The following is an 18,374-nucleotide window of genomic DNA, read 5'->3' as shown; positions in this document are numbered from 1 at the left end:
GCCCGTCAGAGCACCGGCAGCGAGCGTGCCCGCTCTGCTCAGGCCCAGAGGGCTCACAGGGCTCTGACGCCGCCCGGACGCTCCCTGCTACCAGCCCTGAGCCCCGTGCCCCCCCACCCGTACCTTTGTGCAGACCCCCGTGGTGGCGTCACAGAGGGTGAGGATGGACACGTTCTGCGCGCGATTCAGCCAGGTCACGGCGACCTTGGTGCTGGTGGCCCACTTCACCATGGTGATGTAGTACTCCCTGAAAACGGCCAACGCACAGGGTTAGCGACTTTGTGGGAGCCCGGGGGCCAGGAGAGGGGCCCATCCCAGCCCGGGACGCAGGGGCCGGTGGCTGGGGAGTGTGGGTGACAGAGCCACGCTGTGAGGTCCTGCTGTGGGGTTACCGAGAACACAGGTGGACGCAGGGCTCTGACAGAAGCCCAGTCGTTCACAGGGACTACAACACGCTGCCAGACATGGAGAGTCATACAGGAGTGCTTGTGACTCTACGCCTGGCCGTGCCGTCCACCCCCAGGGAGTGTGCATGGGGGCTGCCCCAGGGGCTTTCAAGCCATGTGCCCCAGAGGACGCTGCCCCGTTGGTGCGACTGTCACGGCACCGTGCAAGGCAAGTACACAGCCCCACGCTGCCGAGCAGCAGGGAGGGTCGGAGGAGGCAGGATGGAGAAAGCCCGGACGGGGCTTGGCAGCGGGCGAAAACCTCAGAGCCGGGCTGCCAAAGGCTCCGTCCTTTTTCCCGCTTCCTTAAATACAAAACACTGTGGGTTGCTCTCCAGCTAATTAGGGAAGTTGGTTCATGGCTTCAGGTCAACCTGGTTTGATGTCCTGGGTGTCACATGCCTGACTTTGCCCAAACCTGAAAATACCACAATATTCCATGGATTAGGCTTCTGGCAATTGATGCGATCACCTACAGCCCACCAAAAACTGAATTAAAAAAAAAACAAAACAGTTTACATTTAAGAGGAAGAAGGAAATGTTGAGAAAATAAATGCTCCAAATGAATATCCTCAGGTGAATTCCCAGAATGTTCTAGAAGCCAGCTGATGTGTGTTCAATCACCCACCCCATCTGTATCTATAATGAGATCTGCTGTTCAGAGCGATTACTTCGTGGTCTTACAAGATCCTTTGTCACTACAGACGGCGGGTGGCACCTTCACCAGACAGTTTCCAGCAAGCAGGAAAGGGACCTCCATACATATAGTAATTATTTTTACTGGAAAGGACCAAATATTTTCTGTTTTCACCAGAAAGGACCAGCTGCCTTGACCCAAGCCTCAGTGGACCAGGAGGTAAACTGCTGCATCTCTCCTGTTCCCCAAATCAAAGTTTTTTTTTTTAATTTATTTTTTATTTTTTTTTTACTTTTTTTATTTTTAAACATACAATAGACTTGTTCTGGCACCAAATCAAAGTTTTTAACAACGTGACCTGAATCAGGAGCAGGTGGCACACAGGAGCGCCCGGGCCTCCCACTCAGGTGACCGCCGGGCGCATGGCCGGGAGAGGAGCCTGGAGCCGCCGCTGCAGTCTTGGGGGGTGTCCTGGGGACAGGGTGCGGGAGGCGCACAGCATACATGTGCGAGGAGCGGGGCTCCTCACTGCAGAGAGGAAACGGCAGTGAAAACCAGGAGAGCCCGCGTGCACGCGCCTGGCCTGGCTCCCGCGGAACCCCGGCTGGGGCAGGGCGCGCCACCTGGACTAGGGCGGAACGCGGCTCACCCTGGAGGCCTGCAGGAGCTTTGGTTCTGCAGCTGATGTCACATGGAACTTGAACCCTCAGTTCCTCATTTGTGTGACATGAACTTAAAAAAAAAAAAGAGACAGGTGGTGCCTTTAGAGGTATTACAGGGATGAAAAATAATGAGAAATATTTTGAAAAACCTGAAACAATAAAGATTATCACGGGACTTCATAAAGACTATATGATGAGACACCTTTTCAAACGTGCACATCCGCAAGGAGTCCCGCCCTACGTGGGTGAGCGGCAGCTCTTCACGTCTTAGGCAGTTACACGCCTCTTCCGGCCCTGCTGCCATCTGTCAAAATGCCTTGGGAGCCCTTCTCTGCGTCGCCCGGGAACGGCACGCCGCGCTCGTGGATTACCTGCCCTGCGACACCTGCCTCTAACCAACGCCTCCCAATCCCGCGACCTGCACCGATGACTGGACTTGGCGCTAAACGCATTTCAGTTGTTTTCGAAAAACCAAGTCCGTGTGCAAAGACAGAGCACCGCCACCAATGTGGCAGTTTGGAAGGAGCATTAGAGGCACTTAGGGGGTGAGGTGCGGTGCCCCGCAATGAGGCGACACTTTGGATGCATGGGGGTTCTTCTGCTGTGTGAGTTCTGTAGTCACACTCTGTGCTGAAGGGGAGGAAAATAAAACATGTACCTGCTTAGTGGAGCCTCTCGTACACAGAAATCCCTACGTAAAATAAGCAAAGCTCTCCTAACAATGTGTTTTCCGTCTTCTTAACTTCCAAGCCGTGAGCCTAAGTAGCTGTACGCAGAAGCAACGGAACAGACTGATGGGGAGGTCGGTGCCAGGCACCAAAGCTGAGCCTCGAGGCAAGCCCTTGCTGACGACCTATGGGGAGTGCCTGTGTGGTTGTCGCAGATAGCACAGACCCGGGCCTCTCTGGGACCACAGACTCCTCCCGCAGGCAGTGGTGTCTGGCCAGCAGACTGGAGGCAGCCTTCACCAGCTTAGAGTTATCGTGCGTAAAAGGACACCAGAAATGATGAAAAGTCACAGCGCCACCAAAAATTGATGTTGCAGACCTCTCACTGCCACACAGAGGGAGCTGAGGAAGTCGGACAAGGGGCTGCCAGCTCCGTTTCCCCCGCGGAACAGGCCCCACCCTCCATGGGAGCGGAGGGCGCCTCCTCTCCGCCCACTGCCTTCTGCTCCCCTCCGAAGCGCTGGGTGTGCCCCAGCCAGAAGTGTGGGAGTTAAGGGTGTTGAGGAAGATCACAATTTTTCATGTATATGAAAACTGACTTAGAATGTCCCAGAAACATTCTAAAGAAGGCAGAAGAAAAATTACAACTCAGCCCAGTGGAACCAGATGGATGTGGTTATACCACATCTTCCAGGTTCACATCTGAGGGGGGGCTCAGTAGCCCCCAAAAAGTCAGAGAGAGGGGTCAAAGGTGACTCCTAGCCTCGCCTGTGGCCAAGCCCAGGTGCGGGAGGAGCTCTCCTTTCGGGGGTAGAGGACCTCGAGCGTCAGTCCAACAGTGCAGAGAAGAGGGAAATGACACCGAAAGTGAAAAGGACATAACTCTAAAGCAGGGGTCCTCAAAGTTTTCAAACAGGGGGCCAGTTCACTGTCCCTCGGACCGTGGGAGGGCCGCTGGAGAGTGCGGCGCGCACCTTCCACACATGTGCACTGTGGGCCCGGGACGAGGCGGCTGCTAAGCAGGACAGGCAGCGGCGGCAAAAACACCCAGTGGGCTGGATAAATGTCCTCGGTGGGCCGCATGTGGCCTGCAGGCCATAGTTTGAGGATGCCTGCTCTAAAGACATGAGAGGAGACGGAAAAAGTGAGACAAGGAGCTTGCAAGGGAACCAAAACTGAAAAGTAGAGAAATTTGGTTCAGATAAAAGGAGGACTCAGCGGGAGGCTCTCGAGGAAGGCAGGGAAGGGCGGCTCAGACATGCGGGAGAAGCCAGCTACTGCACAGCTGGGGACAGAGGTGCTTCTGCAGGAGCCAGCGTGACTGCAGGTCACAACCGCAGACACTGAGGAAGACTCTGTGTGCAGGAGGAAGACCCGCATGGGAGGACAACCAGGATTTTCCACATTCCGGGGGGGCACTGACGCAACAGCTAAACGTGTTCGACAGGATCTTCTAGTTACAGGGAAAAAGAAATTCCACAACAGTCCAGTAGGAAGAAAACAAGTTTTCACAGAGGATAAAATCTCGGCGCCTATATAAAGTTTCTCCTGTTTCATGTTTATTGTTATTTACTGCTTCAATGTGTGTTTTAACAATCAACGTCTTCTTGTTTAGAGCATATCTTCTACTTGTTTATAGCCTACAATATGGCTTGGGAGGAAGGCAACGCAAAATTAAAGGCTCAAAATAAAAAACTCAGCATGTAAAAAAAAAAAGATCATCTTTAACATCTATTAACTCATAGGTAGTTCTAAACTACTATCAGTTTGATTATAAATTCAAATTAAGTGATAAAAATAATATAAAAAAGAAATATTGGGCAATTATTTTGTAAAATTATAAACATTTAGTAAATTTTTCAAAGAAGACTAAAATCAAAAGGTAGCACACATCACAAATGATGAAACAGAAGGATAACACTTAAGAAAAAGGAATAGAAACATACTATGTTTCTGGAATAGAAGAATAAACATGATTAACTTTTCAAAATAATTACCGATTTAGATAAAATTGAAAATATTATATTTAAACTTCACGTGGGCAGAGGCTGTATCCACCTCACTCACTCTGTATTTCGGCACACTGCACGGTACTTCCCACATGGCGAATGCCTCATATTTGTTACAGGAACCAATTAATTCTAATAGAAGGACCAATGAATTTCTTTTGAGGGGGGCATCAAATAGAATACGTTTAAAGTTTCCATATAAGAAGAACTGGATAAAAAGCCAAGATGATTTTTTAAAAGGAAGAATAATGGGGGAGGATTTATACAAAGAGTTGCTGAAAATACAATGCAGCTATAGAGCTACGTGGCTGTTTACTGATGTATCAACCTACGAGTGGGAGGAGAGTCTTAAAGCACAATGTTTATGTGAGAACAGAACAGTTATAACGATGTCATCGCAAGTCAGTGGGAAAGGAAGCTGCGATAAAAGGTGCAGGGAAAACAGCTTCGTTACTTAAAAAGGAAAAAACCAAATAAGCCAAGAGCAAATATACATTCCTAGAAAAAATTATCAAAGGAAAATCTATCAAGTCCCCCACAGTCGTTACCTACGGGCAGTGCGCTGACAGGTGTTTATTGCGTTCTACACTGCATGGATTACTTTTTAAATAAGAGGAAGGTGATTAAGAAAACACTGGAAGTTTCCAATTTAAGCTGGTGGATTTATCACATTTGTTTATTTCTCTTCCCTCCAGAAACCTAATGGCAATGATAATGCAGGAATAAAACAGGAACGTATCTACCTACAATACTAAGGATAGCAGGAGGGGCCGAGAGATTTCAGCACAGTTCTGGAAGACAGCAGCAGACGGAGGAGTCACGAGGGAAGAGTAGCTGGAGAAGGCAGCAGCCTAAGACACCTGCCGAGTTGAAATTTCAGAGAGAATTCTGGGGACCCAGAGCTCTAGGTGAAATATGGCATGGGACTAAGAAATGCAGTTGAAACAGGAGTGTCAGCTGAAAGTCTGTGGATACGACAGGTGATAAATGAAAAGAAAGCCCACATTTAGATATTATTTCAAAATCTAAATAGCTTTTGGAAAGAAAAAAAAGATAAGTGATCCACAGAGGAACACGTGTCAGGCTGACATCGGGCTCATCCTCTGTGACGCTGCATGCTGACGGCAACGAAGCTATCTGTCCGCCTAGCTTTGAGGAACAGATTTTTTAAACTACAATTCTACATTCAGGTAATATTTTAAACGCATGTGAGGGGAAAAGCAAGACAACTGTAGGTATCTGAGAACCCAGAAAGTTCACTTCCCACATTCCTTTCCTGGGAAAGCATCTATCTGGAGGACGTACTCCAGACAAAAGCGGGAGCAAATGAAGAAGGGAGACGACAGGAGATCCAGGAAACTGTCACTGCGCCCGGGGAGAGGCGTGGGGAAATCCCAGGACGACATTCGTGCCCAGGTTGTGAAGAGCGGTCCGTGCCGTGGCAGGGCTGTGGAGTGTGCTTGGAAAGAGAGATTCGGGGAAAGAGCAATGCAACAGAAGAATATATTGAATTGATGGATATATATAGATATGCTATCAATATATTGATAGAATTTGGAAAAAATATGATAAAATTAAACAGTTCAAGTAAACAACAACAACAACAACAAAATTTAAAGCTCCAGGAAAAATAAAAGTGTAACAAGAATAAATGCAATCACAGGGTACTACTTAGCTCTGCCATGAAAGATAATTAGTTATGACAAAGTAAATGCTCTCTGTTGCTTTTAGTCTTTTAACATCAACCCATAGAAAAGTAAGGAAGATTTGGTTATGGTTACAGGGCAGTATGTAGATCCCATCAGCTCAGAGATACAAAAGGAAAACCAAAGATGACAGAGGCTGCTGGTGGTAGGGACAGAGGCCTGCAGCCAGGGCAAGGGGACTAATATCTTATAGACCAGGGAGCCAGAGTTCCATCTTTAGTTAACACACTATGCAAAACTTGTAAGAATATTATTCAAGTTTATAAAGGTGACCAACAGAGAAAATAAGATGCACATACATAAGGAGGAGGCAGGTATGCTGAATTCTTATCCCTCATAAGAAAAAGATAATAAACAACACATAAATTCATCAGTAAGAAAAGTGAAGTGTGCACATTATGTAGTGATGCGATGCCAACTACGGGGAGAAACAGTCAAAACAGTTAGCCGTCGTCTCCCTCTGGGGTGGGTGGGTGAGAAGGGTAGGGAAGGGACTGCTATTTTTCACTATAACCCCTTCTACATTATTTTACTTTTAAGCATTAATACGAGTACTTTGATGAAAAAGAAACACAGAGTTAAATAAAAATTTACAACAAAACATAAACACACGCCGCCATGGAGGAACATGCGGGTGGCCGTGGGCGAGGCCAGCCCGCTGGCCAGCATGCGGGACCTGGCAGATACGTTCTCTGGACACGCGTGACTGCAGCGGCTGCCGGGCTCTGGCCAGATGGAGTTCATAAGAATGAGATATTTCTTTCGAGCTCCTCAATAAATAAATTGAATTGAAAGAAAAGGAAGCGTATAAAATGAGGGCTGCATCATTGATGACGCCCACTAATCAATCGGTCTGAGCAGCAGATGGAAATCGTCCAGCCTCCGTGGACGAGGTCACGAGACAGCTGGAGGGCGGTGGCAGGTCTGGTGCTTCCAAGAGCAGGAGCTGCTGCGGACGGGAGTCCCTGCTCCTGTCCAGGGGGAGTCCTGGAGCTACTGGCGCTGCCCAGCGGCTGCGTCGGGCCAGGTGCGCGGACCGCCCCCTCCCGACTCGCGCGTGGTGGTTGCACGCACGTTCTCCCGGCGACCGAGACCCGAGCCTGCTTCCTCCCGAGCCAGATGGGATGGCTTCCGACAGGCATGTGCACAGCAAACCGAAGGTGCAGGTTTTTCTCTGTCCTTTTGCAAATAAAGGAAAAATAAATCACTTTGATTTCGCTGAGAAGTGTTTCCCTTTGGGTGACGTACAGAACACTACGCTTGAGCGTCAGAGGCTCCGATGTGCCCACGGCTCGTGGGGCTTCGCTTGGAGAAGCTGCTACGATTTTTGAGTTCTGTAGGGTGGGAACGTGCGAGGCTTTCCTCAGGCAGCTGTCCCTTGGCTGGGACTTGTGTCCTGGGTCCCTCCACACGAGGGCCCCTTCTCCAGGAGAGAGGATGGCACATTCGCGCGTGAGCTGTGGCTAAATCCCCTCCCACGAGGCTGCTGTAGGGCCTGGCAGTGCGCGGTTCACGCCAGGCAGGGGCTCCACGGCGGGACGAGGCCCACAGGCAATGCGGCACACGGAGCCCTCACGCCACCTCCTGCCCACAGGAAGTGTGGGACGGGCTGGAGAGACAGTCCCCCCTTCCCTGCCATTCCCGAGGCGTCTTTGTCCCTGCTAGAAAATGGTGAAACTAGGGGCAAGAGGAACCTTCTGGAACGCTGCATCCCCCAAGAAAGCCACGCGTGTCTGCCCTCTCTGTGACCTTTCCAGCACTCAGGGCTTGTGCCGTGCTATCTCACCACAGCGCCTGCCGCCACTCTTTACGACTCTGGGCCAGCAGGGCTGGAAGCTCCGTGAGACAGCAAAGGGCAAAGGGCATGCCTCTCCTCATGCATGCTCCAGCCCCAAGTCTTGGGTACCCACAGAAGTCTAGAAAATTCCTATGACCCGAGGGGAGGGGGGGAGTGTGGGTCAGAGGAGGGTCCAGAGGAACATTGAGATGAGAAAACGGCGTCAACGGAGCAGACAGCTGTTAGAACAGGCTGCACTGCGGGAAGCCTTGCAGGACTCGCGTGGTCGGGCGTGGCGGGAACAGAGGCGGTTCTGGCTGCAGAACCAGCCAGAACCGGTTCGGGCGCCGGCTGCTGCAGACAGGGCTGCTGACCTGCGGACAGGTTCGGTGTCTGTGTAGGTGACCGTGCTCACGCACAGCTGCCTGGACGGAGGCACGGCTGGGGCAGGGGAGCCCGTTTCCACCTGTCCCTCACACGCTGGCGGGGCCTGCAGCCATCGAAGGCACGGACCCCGGCTGTCACCTCGCTCTGGGAGGCGGGGCCTGCCCCTGGAGTGCCGCAGAGCAGCAGTGGGGACGAGAGGCCTTTGTGGCAAAATCAGCCAGAGCCCGTCACCAGGGGAGGAAGTGAGACGGAACAGGCTCTGCGCCCATCTCTAGTGACGCAGGTCGGGTTCTCGACGTGCGTTCCCGGACCAGTAGCGGCTGGGAAGTGCTAGAAATACGGGTTCTCAGGCTCCACCCGGATACTCTGGGGGTGGGGACAGCAACGCCTGGCTACCGAGGACAGTTCCAGGCGCCACTGGACCGTAGATCTCTATTTCTATCTCTGCCCTCGCTAGGTGTTCTTCGAATGAATGACTGTATCGGTAGGCACACAGAGTGCTTCGGAATAAAGAGAAATTTGGCAGCTGTTAAAGGAGAGGGGAAAACGGGATTTAAAGTGCAGGCGTTTTTTAAGGAGACAGGGCTGAAGCCGGGGATTGAAAGACACAAGGACTGCTCTGACGCCAGGATGGAGAGAGAGGTGGAAGCCTTTGGATGATCACAAAAATCAGATGATCGAATTTTGATAATCACTGAAGTTGTACTTTTAAAAAAAACATGATACCGGCCGGGCGCTGTGGCTCACGCCTGTAATCCTAGCTCTTGGGAGGCCGAGGCGGGCGGATTGCTCAAGGTCAGGAGTTCAAAACCAGCCTGAGCAAGAGCGAGACCCCGTCTCTACTATAAATAGAAAGAAATTAATTGGCCAACTGATATATATATAAAAAATTAGCCGGGCATGGTGGCGCATGCCTGTAGTCCCAGCTACTCGGGAGGCTGAGGCAGAAGGATCACTCAAGCCCAGGAGTTTGAGGTTGCTGTGAGCTAGGCTGACGCCACGGCACTCACTCTAGCCTGGACAACAAAGTGAGACTCTGTCTCAAAAAAAAAAAAAAAAAAAAAAAACATGATACCAAATCATTAACAGTAAGCAAAGATTCCTGGAAGAGATGCTACCAAATTTCTTTCTGTTCTAAAGCACTTTGTCTGCCCACCAATGCACGTCCCTCATCCCAAGAGCATTCAGTCGGGGCGCAGTGTCTGGTAGACGGGGTTCCAGGTGCCGGGGACAGAGTCGGGCACAGCCTTGTCGCCGGGGAGCTCGCAGTTTGGGAGGCGGCGGACGGGCACACCACTAGTGTCAGCACGGGGCAGGGAGCCCCCCCAACAGAAGGAAGCGGGCGCTGCCAGGGGCGTGTGGGGAGCCTTGTGAAAACACAGCTTGGCTGAGAAAATGTCATCGCATCCCGCGGGTCCCCAGCCAAAGGTGCCTTCAGCTCGGAATGCAGCGACTCTTCCTGGTGAGAAGTATATGAATTTTTTATCAGTCCATTTGTTTGTTATAAAATATTAACAGAACATTGTCTCTGTCTCAGGGACTAATGTGCCGTGTCACCTCCTGGCAGTCCACAGCCTGGCAAAGGTTCTGACAGCAGTGTGGCAGTGAAGGGCAGGGGAAGGAAGCCTGTCTGTCTAGCGAAACCAAGAGCTTGCAGTTAACTCTGGCCTTTCTTTTTTTTTCTTTAGCCATGTTTATTCCACGGATCAAGCTGGGGCAGAAGGATGAGAGAGAGAAGTACTTAAAAGACGAAGTGCTATAGAAGGGCACCTTTGAGCAGACTGAAAGGACCCTGAGTGTCAAGTGCGGCCTGTGATGACAAGGACGGGGCCACGGCGGGGCCTGTCCCCAGAGCAGCCGCAGGACTGTACAGACGCACCTGAAGCAGAGCGCACCGCACAGAACCGAGAAACGGTGGCTTTAAGATAAATTATTACTTGAGAACATTTCCATGATTTCGCTTTCAGCGTGGGAATAGACCGTGCTGCCTTTTCTTTTCGTCTTAGGTGATGGTGTCGTGCAGGGCCGGCTGTCAGGATGAGGGAGAAGGCAGTGGGAGGGCACATCGCAGAGGACACACCTCAGGGGCCGTGGTGTCCTTATTCAACAGTTTAAATGCTTTGAACACGGAGAGATCCACTGAATAGCAGGGGTGGGGTTGAATCTCATGCTGTTCCTTCCCCAGCCCTTCATTTTCATATACTCAGCACCCATCTATTTGTCCATCAGTATATCCAACCATTCTTCCACCCATCCATTTTCCACCCACCCACCCCTCATCCCTCCAGCTATCCATCATCTGTCCACTCAGTATCCATCCATCCTTCCACCCATCCATCTCTCCATTATCGATCCATTCACCCATTATCCACATCTATCCATTCATTATCCATCCATAATCCATCATTCATCCATTCATCCATCACCCATCCCCATCTGTCATCCATCTAGCCATCCACCCACCCACACATCCCTCATCCCTCCAGCTTTCCATCATCTATCTATTATCCATCCATCCTTCCAGCCATCCATCTATCCATTATCCATCCGCCCATTATCTACCATCTATCCATTCATTATCCATCCATCATTCATCCATCACCCATCCACCCATCTGTCATCCATCTAGCCATCCACCCACCCACCCATCCATCCATCATCCATCCATTCATCTACCACCCATCCATCCACCCACCCATTATCCATCCACCCATCCATTATCCACCATCTAACCACTCATTTTCTATCCATCCATTCATCCATCACCCATCCACCTATCCATCCACCCATCTGTCATCCATCTAACCATCTACCCACCCACCCATCCATCCATCATCCATCCATTCATCTACCACCCATCCATCCACCTACCTATTATCCATCTGCCCATCCATCATCCATCATTTATCCATTCATTATCCATCCACCCATCCATCCATACAAATATCCATCACCCCTCTATCCCTCCATCATCTATCCATTCATTATCCATCCATCCATCACCCACCTATCCATCATCCATCATCTATCCATTCATTATCCACTCATCTGTCACCCACCCATCCATCATCCATCTATTCATCACCACCCCACCCACATACTCATCCTGCCCACTCAATATGAATTAAGTACTTCCTGGACACTGACACTCATGATGTCATATCATGACATGCTGGGTGCATATTCTACATTCTGCTCTGTGCTGGGGGTGGCAGGCTCCCCTGTACAGATGGCCTCGGGCGATCAAAGGGAGGGGGAGGAGATGGGTGGGTATTTATTTCTTTGGCTTCCTCTGAGCAATCTTCCTATCAACCCAAGCTTCTACTCTCTTGGTGGCTTCCTCCACATGGTTCTCTCTGTCCTTGAGATGCAGCGACTGCTCCCCTTTGCCCCTTTGGGACTAGGATGGAAACACCCCAGTCACCATCCTAGTGCTCCTGGGCACTGCACTATCCTGGTGGGCTTCCTCCGCTACCTGTTTTATAAATGGCTCTGTTAAATGTTGTTGCAATGAAACCGATTTCAGTGTCCCCCCTTCTCCTGCTAATGCCCCTGAGCATGTTGTCCCTTTCTCCAAAATGCTTCACTCAAGGGAATGTTAGCTCCTGAGGGCAAGGCATTAACTGAGCCTCTAAAATGCCAGAGTGAAGTACTGAGCCACATGGACTCAGAGCCAGAAGGGCCCTGAGATACCAAAGGACCCAGGTCCCTCCCGTTACATATGAGGAACGTGGAGAGTGACTTTGGGGCTCAGGTGGATCAAATGTCCACCCCGCCCTGTCACTGGTGCCTGCCTGGCACTATCCGCACAACGCTGTTCCCTCACTGCCTCAGTGCGCTGGGCACAGACGGGGCAGGCCTTATGCTCACACAGACATGTCCTGATCGTCTTAGCCACACCACACTCTGACAGGCCTGCAGCCACCGCTCGTGTCCAGAGCCACTCAGATTTTCCTCTCTGCGGCTGCTCTCTCGTGAGCACCTGGACTGGGGCCTTGTTCCCACCTCCCGCCTGTTTCAGCCACCTGCACTTCTAGCTTGGCTTCTCCCTGTTACCGCCTAACTCCCCCATCCCCACCCTGCCCTGTCCACCCTGTGCCGGCCACCGGGCAGTCACTTCCTTCTAAACCTCCGCTGTGCTTACGTGTGGGTCCAGCTGACCGAGTGCACACGGCTGCCCCCGGCTGCCCCTGCTGGGTCTTCTGCAAACTTCGGGGGAGCTCCTCTCCTTCCCACAGGCCCCGAGCCTGAGCGAGCACAGACGCAGGGTCGTGCCCCACTGGACCCTTCTGAGAATAGGCCGGCCTGGAGGCCCTTTTCCTGTCAGAGCCCCCAGCCACTGCCCCTGCGACGATCTGCTCACCTCCACCTCACCCTGCAAGAAGAAAGCCTTTTCTGTTTGGTTTTGAGATGCTCGCAGGTTTCTGAGATTGGAATATTCTCCCTGTTGCAACAGTCTTCCTTTCTAATTAAAGCCCCTCGCTGCCTAAATGCAGATTTGTTTTTATTTGGCACAGTCACACTGGCACGTCGGTCCTCCTGGCGAGAGGCCTCGGTCTGCAGGAACAGCTTAAACGGCCTGTACTGTGGCAGCACATGGGGCCTTTGTCCCTCTAATCACGGCCCAGGACAGGCGCCTGCTTCTTCCACTCGGAGGGGTCCCACGAGCATGCCGCATAGACGGCAGGCCGCTGAGGAGGACATGGCTGTGCTGGGTGACTCTGGCAGGACTTCAGGCAGAGACAGAAGGGCCAGGGGCCTCGCTGTGACCCGGCTCAGCAGATGGCACCATGGCTGCTCTCTGACTTGGGGAGTAGGGGAGCGGAGACTGAATCAGAAGCTTAGGAAGTCAGGATCAGAATAAATCCGTCCCCGACAGGACATCTGACTGAAGTGTGGCATCCAGTCCCTGCCTTCAGGGAGGGACCATGTCCCAAACCTCCTCGAGATCCCCGTGTGCGGCCCCGAGCAGTGCGCCTGGCCCCGAGCGGGCCTTCGGATCCTGTTACTGGTCCGGAGAGTGCGGTGAGTACGGCTGGGTGGTGGTGGGGACTGGGGGGAGGGTTTGCTTCCAGGGCTCCTGAGAGCCAGGTGGCAGCTTGAACAGACAAAGTAGGAGCAAACACGACAGCAAGAGACGCCAGGTTTCGAAGCCTGGTCCCAGGCCTGGCCCTGTGATGTGACTCTGCACAAGTGGCCTGCCTTCTGTGGGCCTCCCTCTCCTCCTCTGTAACTGGCAGAGGACGCACAGGGACCGAGGGAACCTTTAGGAGCCCCAAGAGCAGGAGAATCGAGATACAGGGAGCCGTTCCCAGATGGCAGCCACATACCGACCTGCTGCCGGGGCGCAGGAGTGGATCACACTTGCCCACGCCTCAGTGCACGTCGACACGCTTACAAACATGACACTACGTCAGTTTCACCAAGTGCCATTTTCCTGCAGATGCCCTGAAATCCCTGTACTAGACTTGCTAGCTGTGGCCCAGGGTAGCAACTGCAGCTGCCATTGATGCCCACTGAGGTGACCAGCACGTGCTCACAGGTGGGAGACTGGGCCTTGGGGACCATCGTCCAGTGCGTTGCCGACACCTTCGGAGGCCAGAACTATCTGCTGGCTGGAAGGCCTCGCTGGCCAAACACAGGTGCCTTACTGATGAGGACGAGGCAGGCAGAATTTGATTTCCCTGATGCTTCCTGCCAGTTACAAGCCTGGCAAGCAGCGAGTCATTCCCTGTGTATCTCTTTGCAGTGTTTTCAGGACGACCTGGCTGCCCTTGCAAACACGAGCCACTCAGTGTAGGACATGCTTTCTCCACCAGAAACTCACTAATCTGGACATCTGACACTCAGATTTCCCGCCTCCTAAAGCACTGGGCATTTTTATTACAGAGAACATGGAATCCTGTGATCGACCGCAACTACAAATTCCCATTTCAGTGCATCGGTGCAGCACAGACCTGTCCTCTCCCTGGCCCAGGCTTCCACATGACCCCAGCCACCGAGAAGAGCGTCTCACCCTAGTGAGTAACAAAGACCCGTCCTGATCTGATGCTGCAAACACAAAACTGTCCCCTGGAGCTGGTCTCCGCGAACTGGTGCTCCCTAAAATGAACTCATTTGAGTATTTAGGAATCCACATTCTTGCTTTAACACACGAGGCAGAAACAGCGACTGCCTCTGAGGACGAGAGAACTTTTATGCAATTATAATTTATACCCAGGCTACGGCTAAAGAAATTTGAAAGTCAGATTCAGATGAAACAATGTATCTTCCCAGAGCTGTTAAAGACAGAAGAGAGATTAGAAATATGTTACGATGGAATGGCATATCTACAATTTGGAAATGAGATAGTCCCTCTATCCCAGGAGAAAACTATCACTGGCTGCTAAGGACTTCTCTGCTCAGCCACATGTAGCAGTCACCCAAGGACGACTGAGAGACTGCACCATCCAGAACGGCCAGACTCTGATGAAGAAGTGGGTCGGACAGAAGTTCTGCCAGGGAGCCCTCCCCGCTAGCTTCATGCCACCTGAACGTTTGAGCACAGCGGGAAATATGGCGGGTGTGCCAGCTCTTGCACAATGGTGAGCAGTGGCTTTTGTGACAGGAGTCTTGTGTGTGAATCCTGGTTCTACCACTAATTAAGAGTACAACCATGGGCAAGTCAGGCCAGGCCCCTCAGTTCAGTTGCCTCCTGGGTAAATATGACATTGAAAATGTGAACTAGTAGAGTCCTCACATATTAGGGAAGCAGGCAGACAGCCCTCACGATGGAGAGCAGCAAGGACCCAGTGACAGGTGTTGTTATTGGTGGTGGTGATTTGATGGTGGTGTTGGTAGTGGTGATGGTAGTGTTGATGGTGATGGTAGTGGTGGTGGTGTTGGTAGTGGTGATGGTGGTGGTGATGGTGGCTTTGATGGTAATGGTGCAGTTGGTGGTGGTGGTGGTAGTGGTGATGGTAGTATTGATGGTGATGGTAGTGGTGGTGACGGTGGTGGTGTAGGTAGTGGTGATGGTGGTGGTGATGGTGGCTTTGATGGTGATGGTGCAGTTGGTGGTGGTGGTGGTAGTGATGGTGGTGGTGTTGCAGGTGGTGTTGGTGGTGATGGTGGTGTTGATGGTGGTGGTGGTGGTGATGGGGTGGTGGTGGTGGTGTTGGTGGTAGTGGTGATGATGGTGGTGGTGGTGTTGGTGGTAGTGGTGATGATGGTGGTGGTGGTGTTGATGGTGGTGGTGTTGATGGTGGTATTGATGGTGATGCTGGTGGTGGTGATAATGGTGCTGGTTGTGCTGATGGTGATGGTGCTGGTGGTATTGATGGTGATGGTGGTGGTGATGGTGGAGGTGGTGGTGATGGAGGTGGTGGTGATGATGGTGGTGGTAATGGTGGAGGTGGTGGTGTTGGAGGTGGTATTGATGGTGGTGGTGGTGGTGATGATGGTATTGATGATAGCGATGGTAGTGTTGATAGCGGCAGTGGTGGTGGTGGTGGTGGTGGTGGTGGTAGTGGTGATGGTGGTGGCGGTGGTGATGGTAGTGGTGGTGGTGGTGATGGTGGTGGTGATGATGGTGGTGGAGGTGGTGGTGATGGTGGTGGTGGGGATGGAGGTGGTGGTGATGGTGGTGGTGGTGGTGGTGGTGATGGTGGTGGTGGTGGTGGTGGTGGTGATGGTGGTGGTGGTGGTGGTGGTGGTGGTGGTGATGGTGGTGGTGGTGGTGGTGGTGGTGGTGGTGGTGGTGATGGTGGTGGTGGTGGTGGTGATGGAGGTGGTGGTGATGATGGTGGTGGTGGTGGTGGTGATGGAGGTGGTGGTGATGGTGGTGGTGGTGGTGGTGGTGGTGGTGGTGATGGTGATGGTGGTGGTGGTGGTGATGGTGGTGGTGATGCAAGTGATCGTGCAGCACAAGCCATTAAGTACAGGGACTTTATCCATCTGTGATATTTCCATTGCTCTGATGATCTCTGGCTTCCCTAGGAGTAGTCAACATCCCACTTTCTGTGTAAACAGGAAAGAAGGAAGGCTGACTTTCCGATCTGGGCCAGTGTGGGGTGTTCCGGCAGTCTGGGGGCAGCAATGCCATGAGAACAGGTGCTCCCCAGGGATGTTCGGCAGTCTAGTGTCACCGTGTGCAACTGGAAGCAGTGAGCTCGGCATGCACAGCAGCACGCTGGGTCTTCATACAGTGCTCAGCAGAAAGCAGAAGGAAACGGATACGTGTATCTATAGCTGTGTCTGCATGTGTATTTATGTCTGTATCTGTATCTATGACCCATCTACGTAAAGTAAGCAGGCAGATACACAGGCGACACGTGCTTTACCAAAACACAGAGGAGAAAGGTGCTAAAAGTACTCAGATACGTTTGACATAGGGGCCTGTGAGGCAGGGAGGGTGTGGGGTAGGGAGCAAGGTTGAAAAAGAACCACTCGATGAAGGGAGAGCGGCCACACGGACCTGTGATGGCACAGCGGGGGTCTGAGCAGCTTCTAATTCCTCAGTACTTGAATCAAAAAAGTAAAGTAAAATAAATTGAAGTAAAATAAAACAAAAGGGAAAGGGCTGTGGGCCTGTCTCGGGCCACAGAGGTGGGTGGCGGGCGGGGTGAGCCCAGCCCCCTGGGCTCGGGGGTAGCAGGGATCTGTCTCAGGCCCTGCAAGCTGCCTACAACCTGTCGTTGCCAGACAAGCAGGGAGGGCATGTGGAGAACAAAAGCACATATCAGCGCAGTGCAGTGTCTTTGCAATGACACTGCCAGCTATCTGCTGTATCTTAATTCAACACCCGGCTCAATAGCTCTGGAAAGGCCTGAGGAAAGCAGCAAAATCAACTGCATTTGTTTTATCGGTGTGGCCAGGTTGCTATGCAAAGCTGCAGAAACCACAGGCCAGGTGCCACAGTGACTTCCACTCACTTTTTCCACCCACAGGAGAGGTTGGGCTTGTGCTTTGGAAGGCGTCCTTGCCCCACCTCCGCCAGCGGGCAGCTGAGCTCTGCACTGGGTCAGCACCTGCCGCTCTCTCACCCCAGCCGTTCCCCAGGAGGGCCTCCAACTTTGCCCTGGGACCCGGTGGCGTCTGTGAAGCCATTCTGAGAACTTCCCGCTCGCCCCGTAATGGGCACCTTTGCTGCAGGTGTGGCTCCCACTGCACAGCACGGTGGCCCCGGCTCGAGCTGGCCAGGCTTTCTGGGCTCGGAGCTTTCTGATGTGAGAGCTGCCGATCTTAATCCCCCAGGGCCCAGCACAGTGCATGGCACGCAGAGGTGGCAGGTAAGTGCCTGCCGTGGGGACTTAAGTCTCCCTGTCTCCGAGAACATGGCAGGGGAAGTCAGGCTGGTTAATGAGCAGACACAGAGGAAACCAAAGACACATAGGAACCAGATAGTTGATATGGAGGAATGGTTTACTCCGTCCCCTGCACTGTCCCCGAGCTGGGGACTTGCAGAAATCCCCACCTAGGTTTGGGGGGCATTACTGAGGTCCCATTCCTTTTATGTCCCTCCATAAAGCAGGTGTCTTATTGTACCTTTTCTAGCTTAGCTCCCTCAGCATCCTACACTTTCAATGACAGGGTGTCATCAATGACTAAAGATTTTTAAAGTTTTGGTTCTTAGAATGGTACCAGGACAACAGAAGACATCTCCATCTTCAAGAATCATATTGAAATAAGAACTTACCAGCTAATTTTTAAGTTAATGTATTCATCCAACAGAGGCTTGCTGAGCCCTGTTGCAGAACTCGAGCTGGGACCTGCGCCAAATGGACTGACGTCCCGGCCTCAGGAATGTCCGATTCCCAGTGGTGGCAGAAAGGAAACAATTAAATAAAGTGGCTAGAAAGTCTCCCTGGGATAGGCAAGTCCTTTGAAGAAAATAAGAAAACCAAAGCAGGGACAGGAGGCCGTGTGCAGACCCTAGAAGGGGCGGGCGTGGAGGGATGGAAGGTGGCCTCACAGGCTGCTGGGGAAGGTCTGGCTTTTACTCAGAGGGGAGAAGGAAGCTGCTGGACAGAGGGAGCAGAGGCTGCTGGTCTGACGCTGGTCTGGCCACTACGTGGGGGCGTCAGGGGCGGTGCCAGTGGGCC

At 52.2% G+C, this 18,374-nt stretch overlaps 1 protein-coding gene across 3 annotated transcripts in view; it reads right to left on the bottom strand.

The window, feature by feature from the left end:
* The window catches only part of DPP6 (dipeptidyl peptidase like 6), an 827,489-nt gene that overhangs the window by 88,442 nt on the left and 720,673 nt on the right, over positions 1-18,374 (bottom strand). For all 3 annotated transcript variants that reach the window (XM_076006752.1, XM_012786244.2, XM_012786246.2), the window contains exon 11: positions 124-247. In XM_076006752.1, coding sequence (XP_075862867.1) covers positions 124-247 — 124 coding nt within the window. The remainder of the gene's footprint in view (positions 1-123; positions 248-18,374) is intronic.

The sequence above is a fragment of the Microcebus murinus genome, chromosome 9, assembly GCF_040939455.1.
Source record: "Microcebus murinus isolate Inina chromosome 9, M.murinus_Inina_mat1.0, whole genome shotgun sequence".
NCBI classification, from domain to species: Eukaryota; Metazoa; Chordata; class Mammalia; order Primates; family Cheirogaleidae; genus Microcebus; species Microcebus murinus.
Note: the sequence above shows the minus strand (reverse complement) of the source record. Positions and strands in the feature narration are given on the sequence as shown.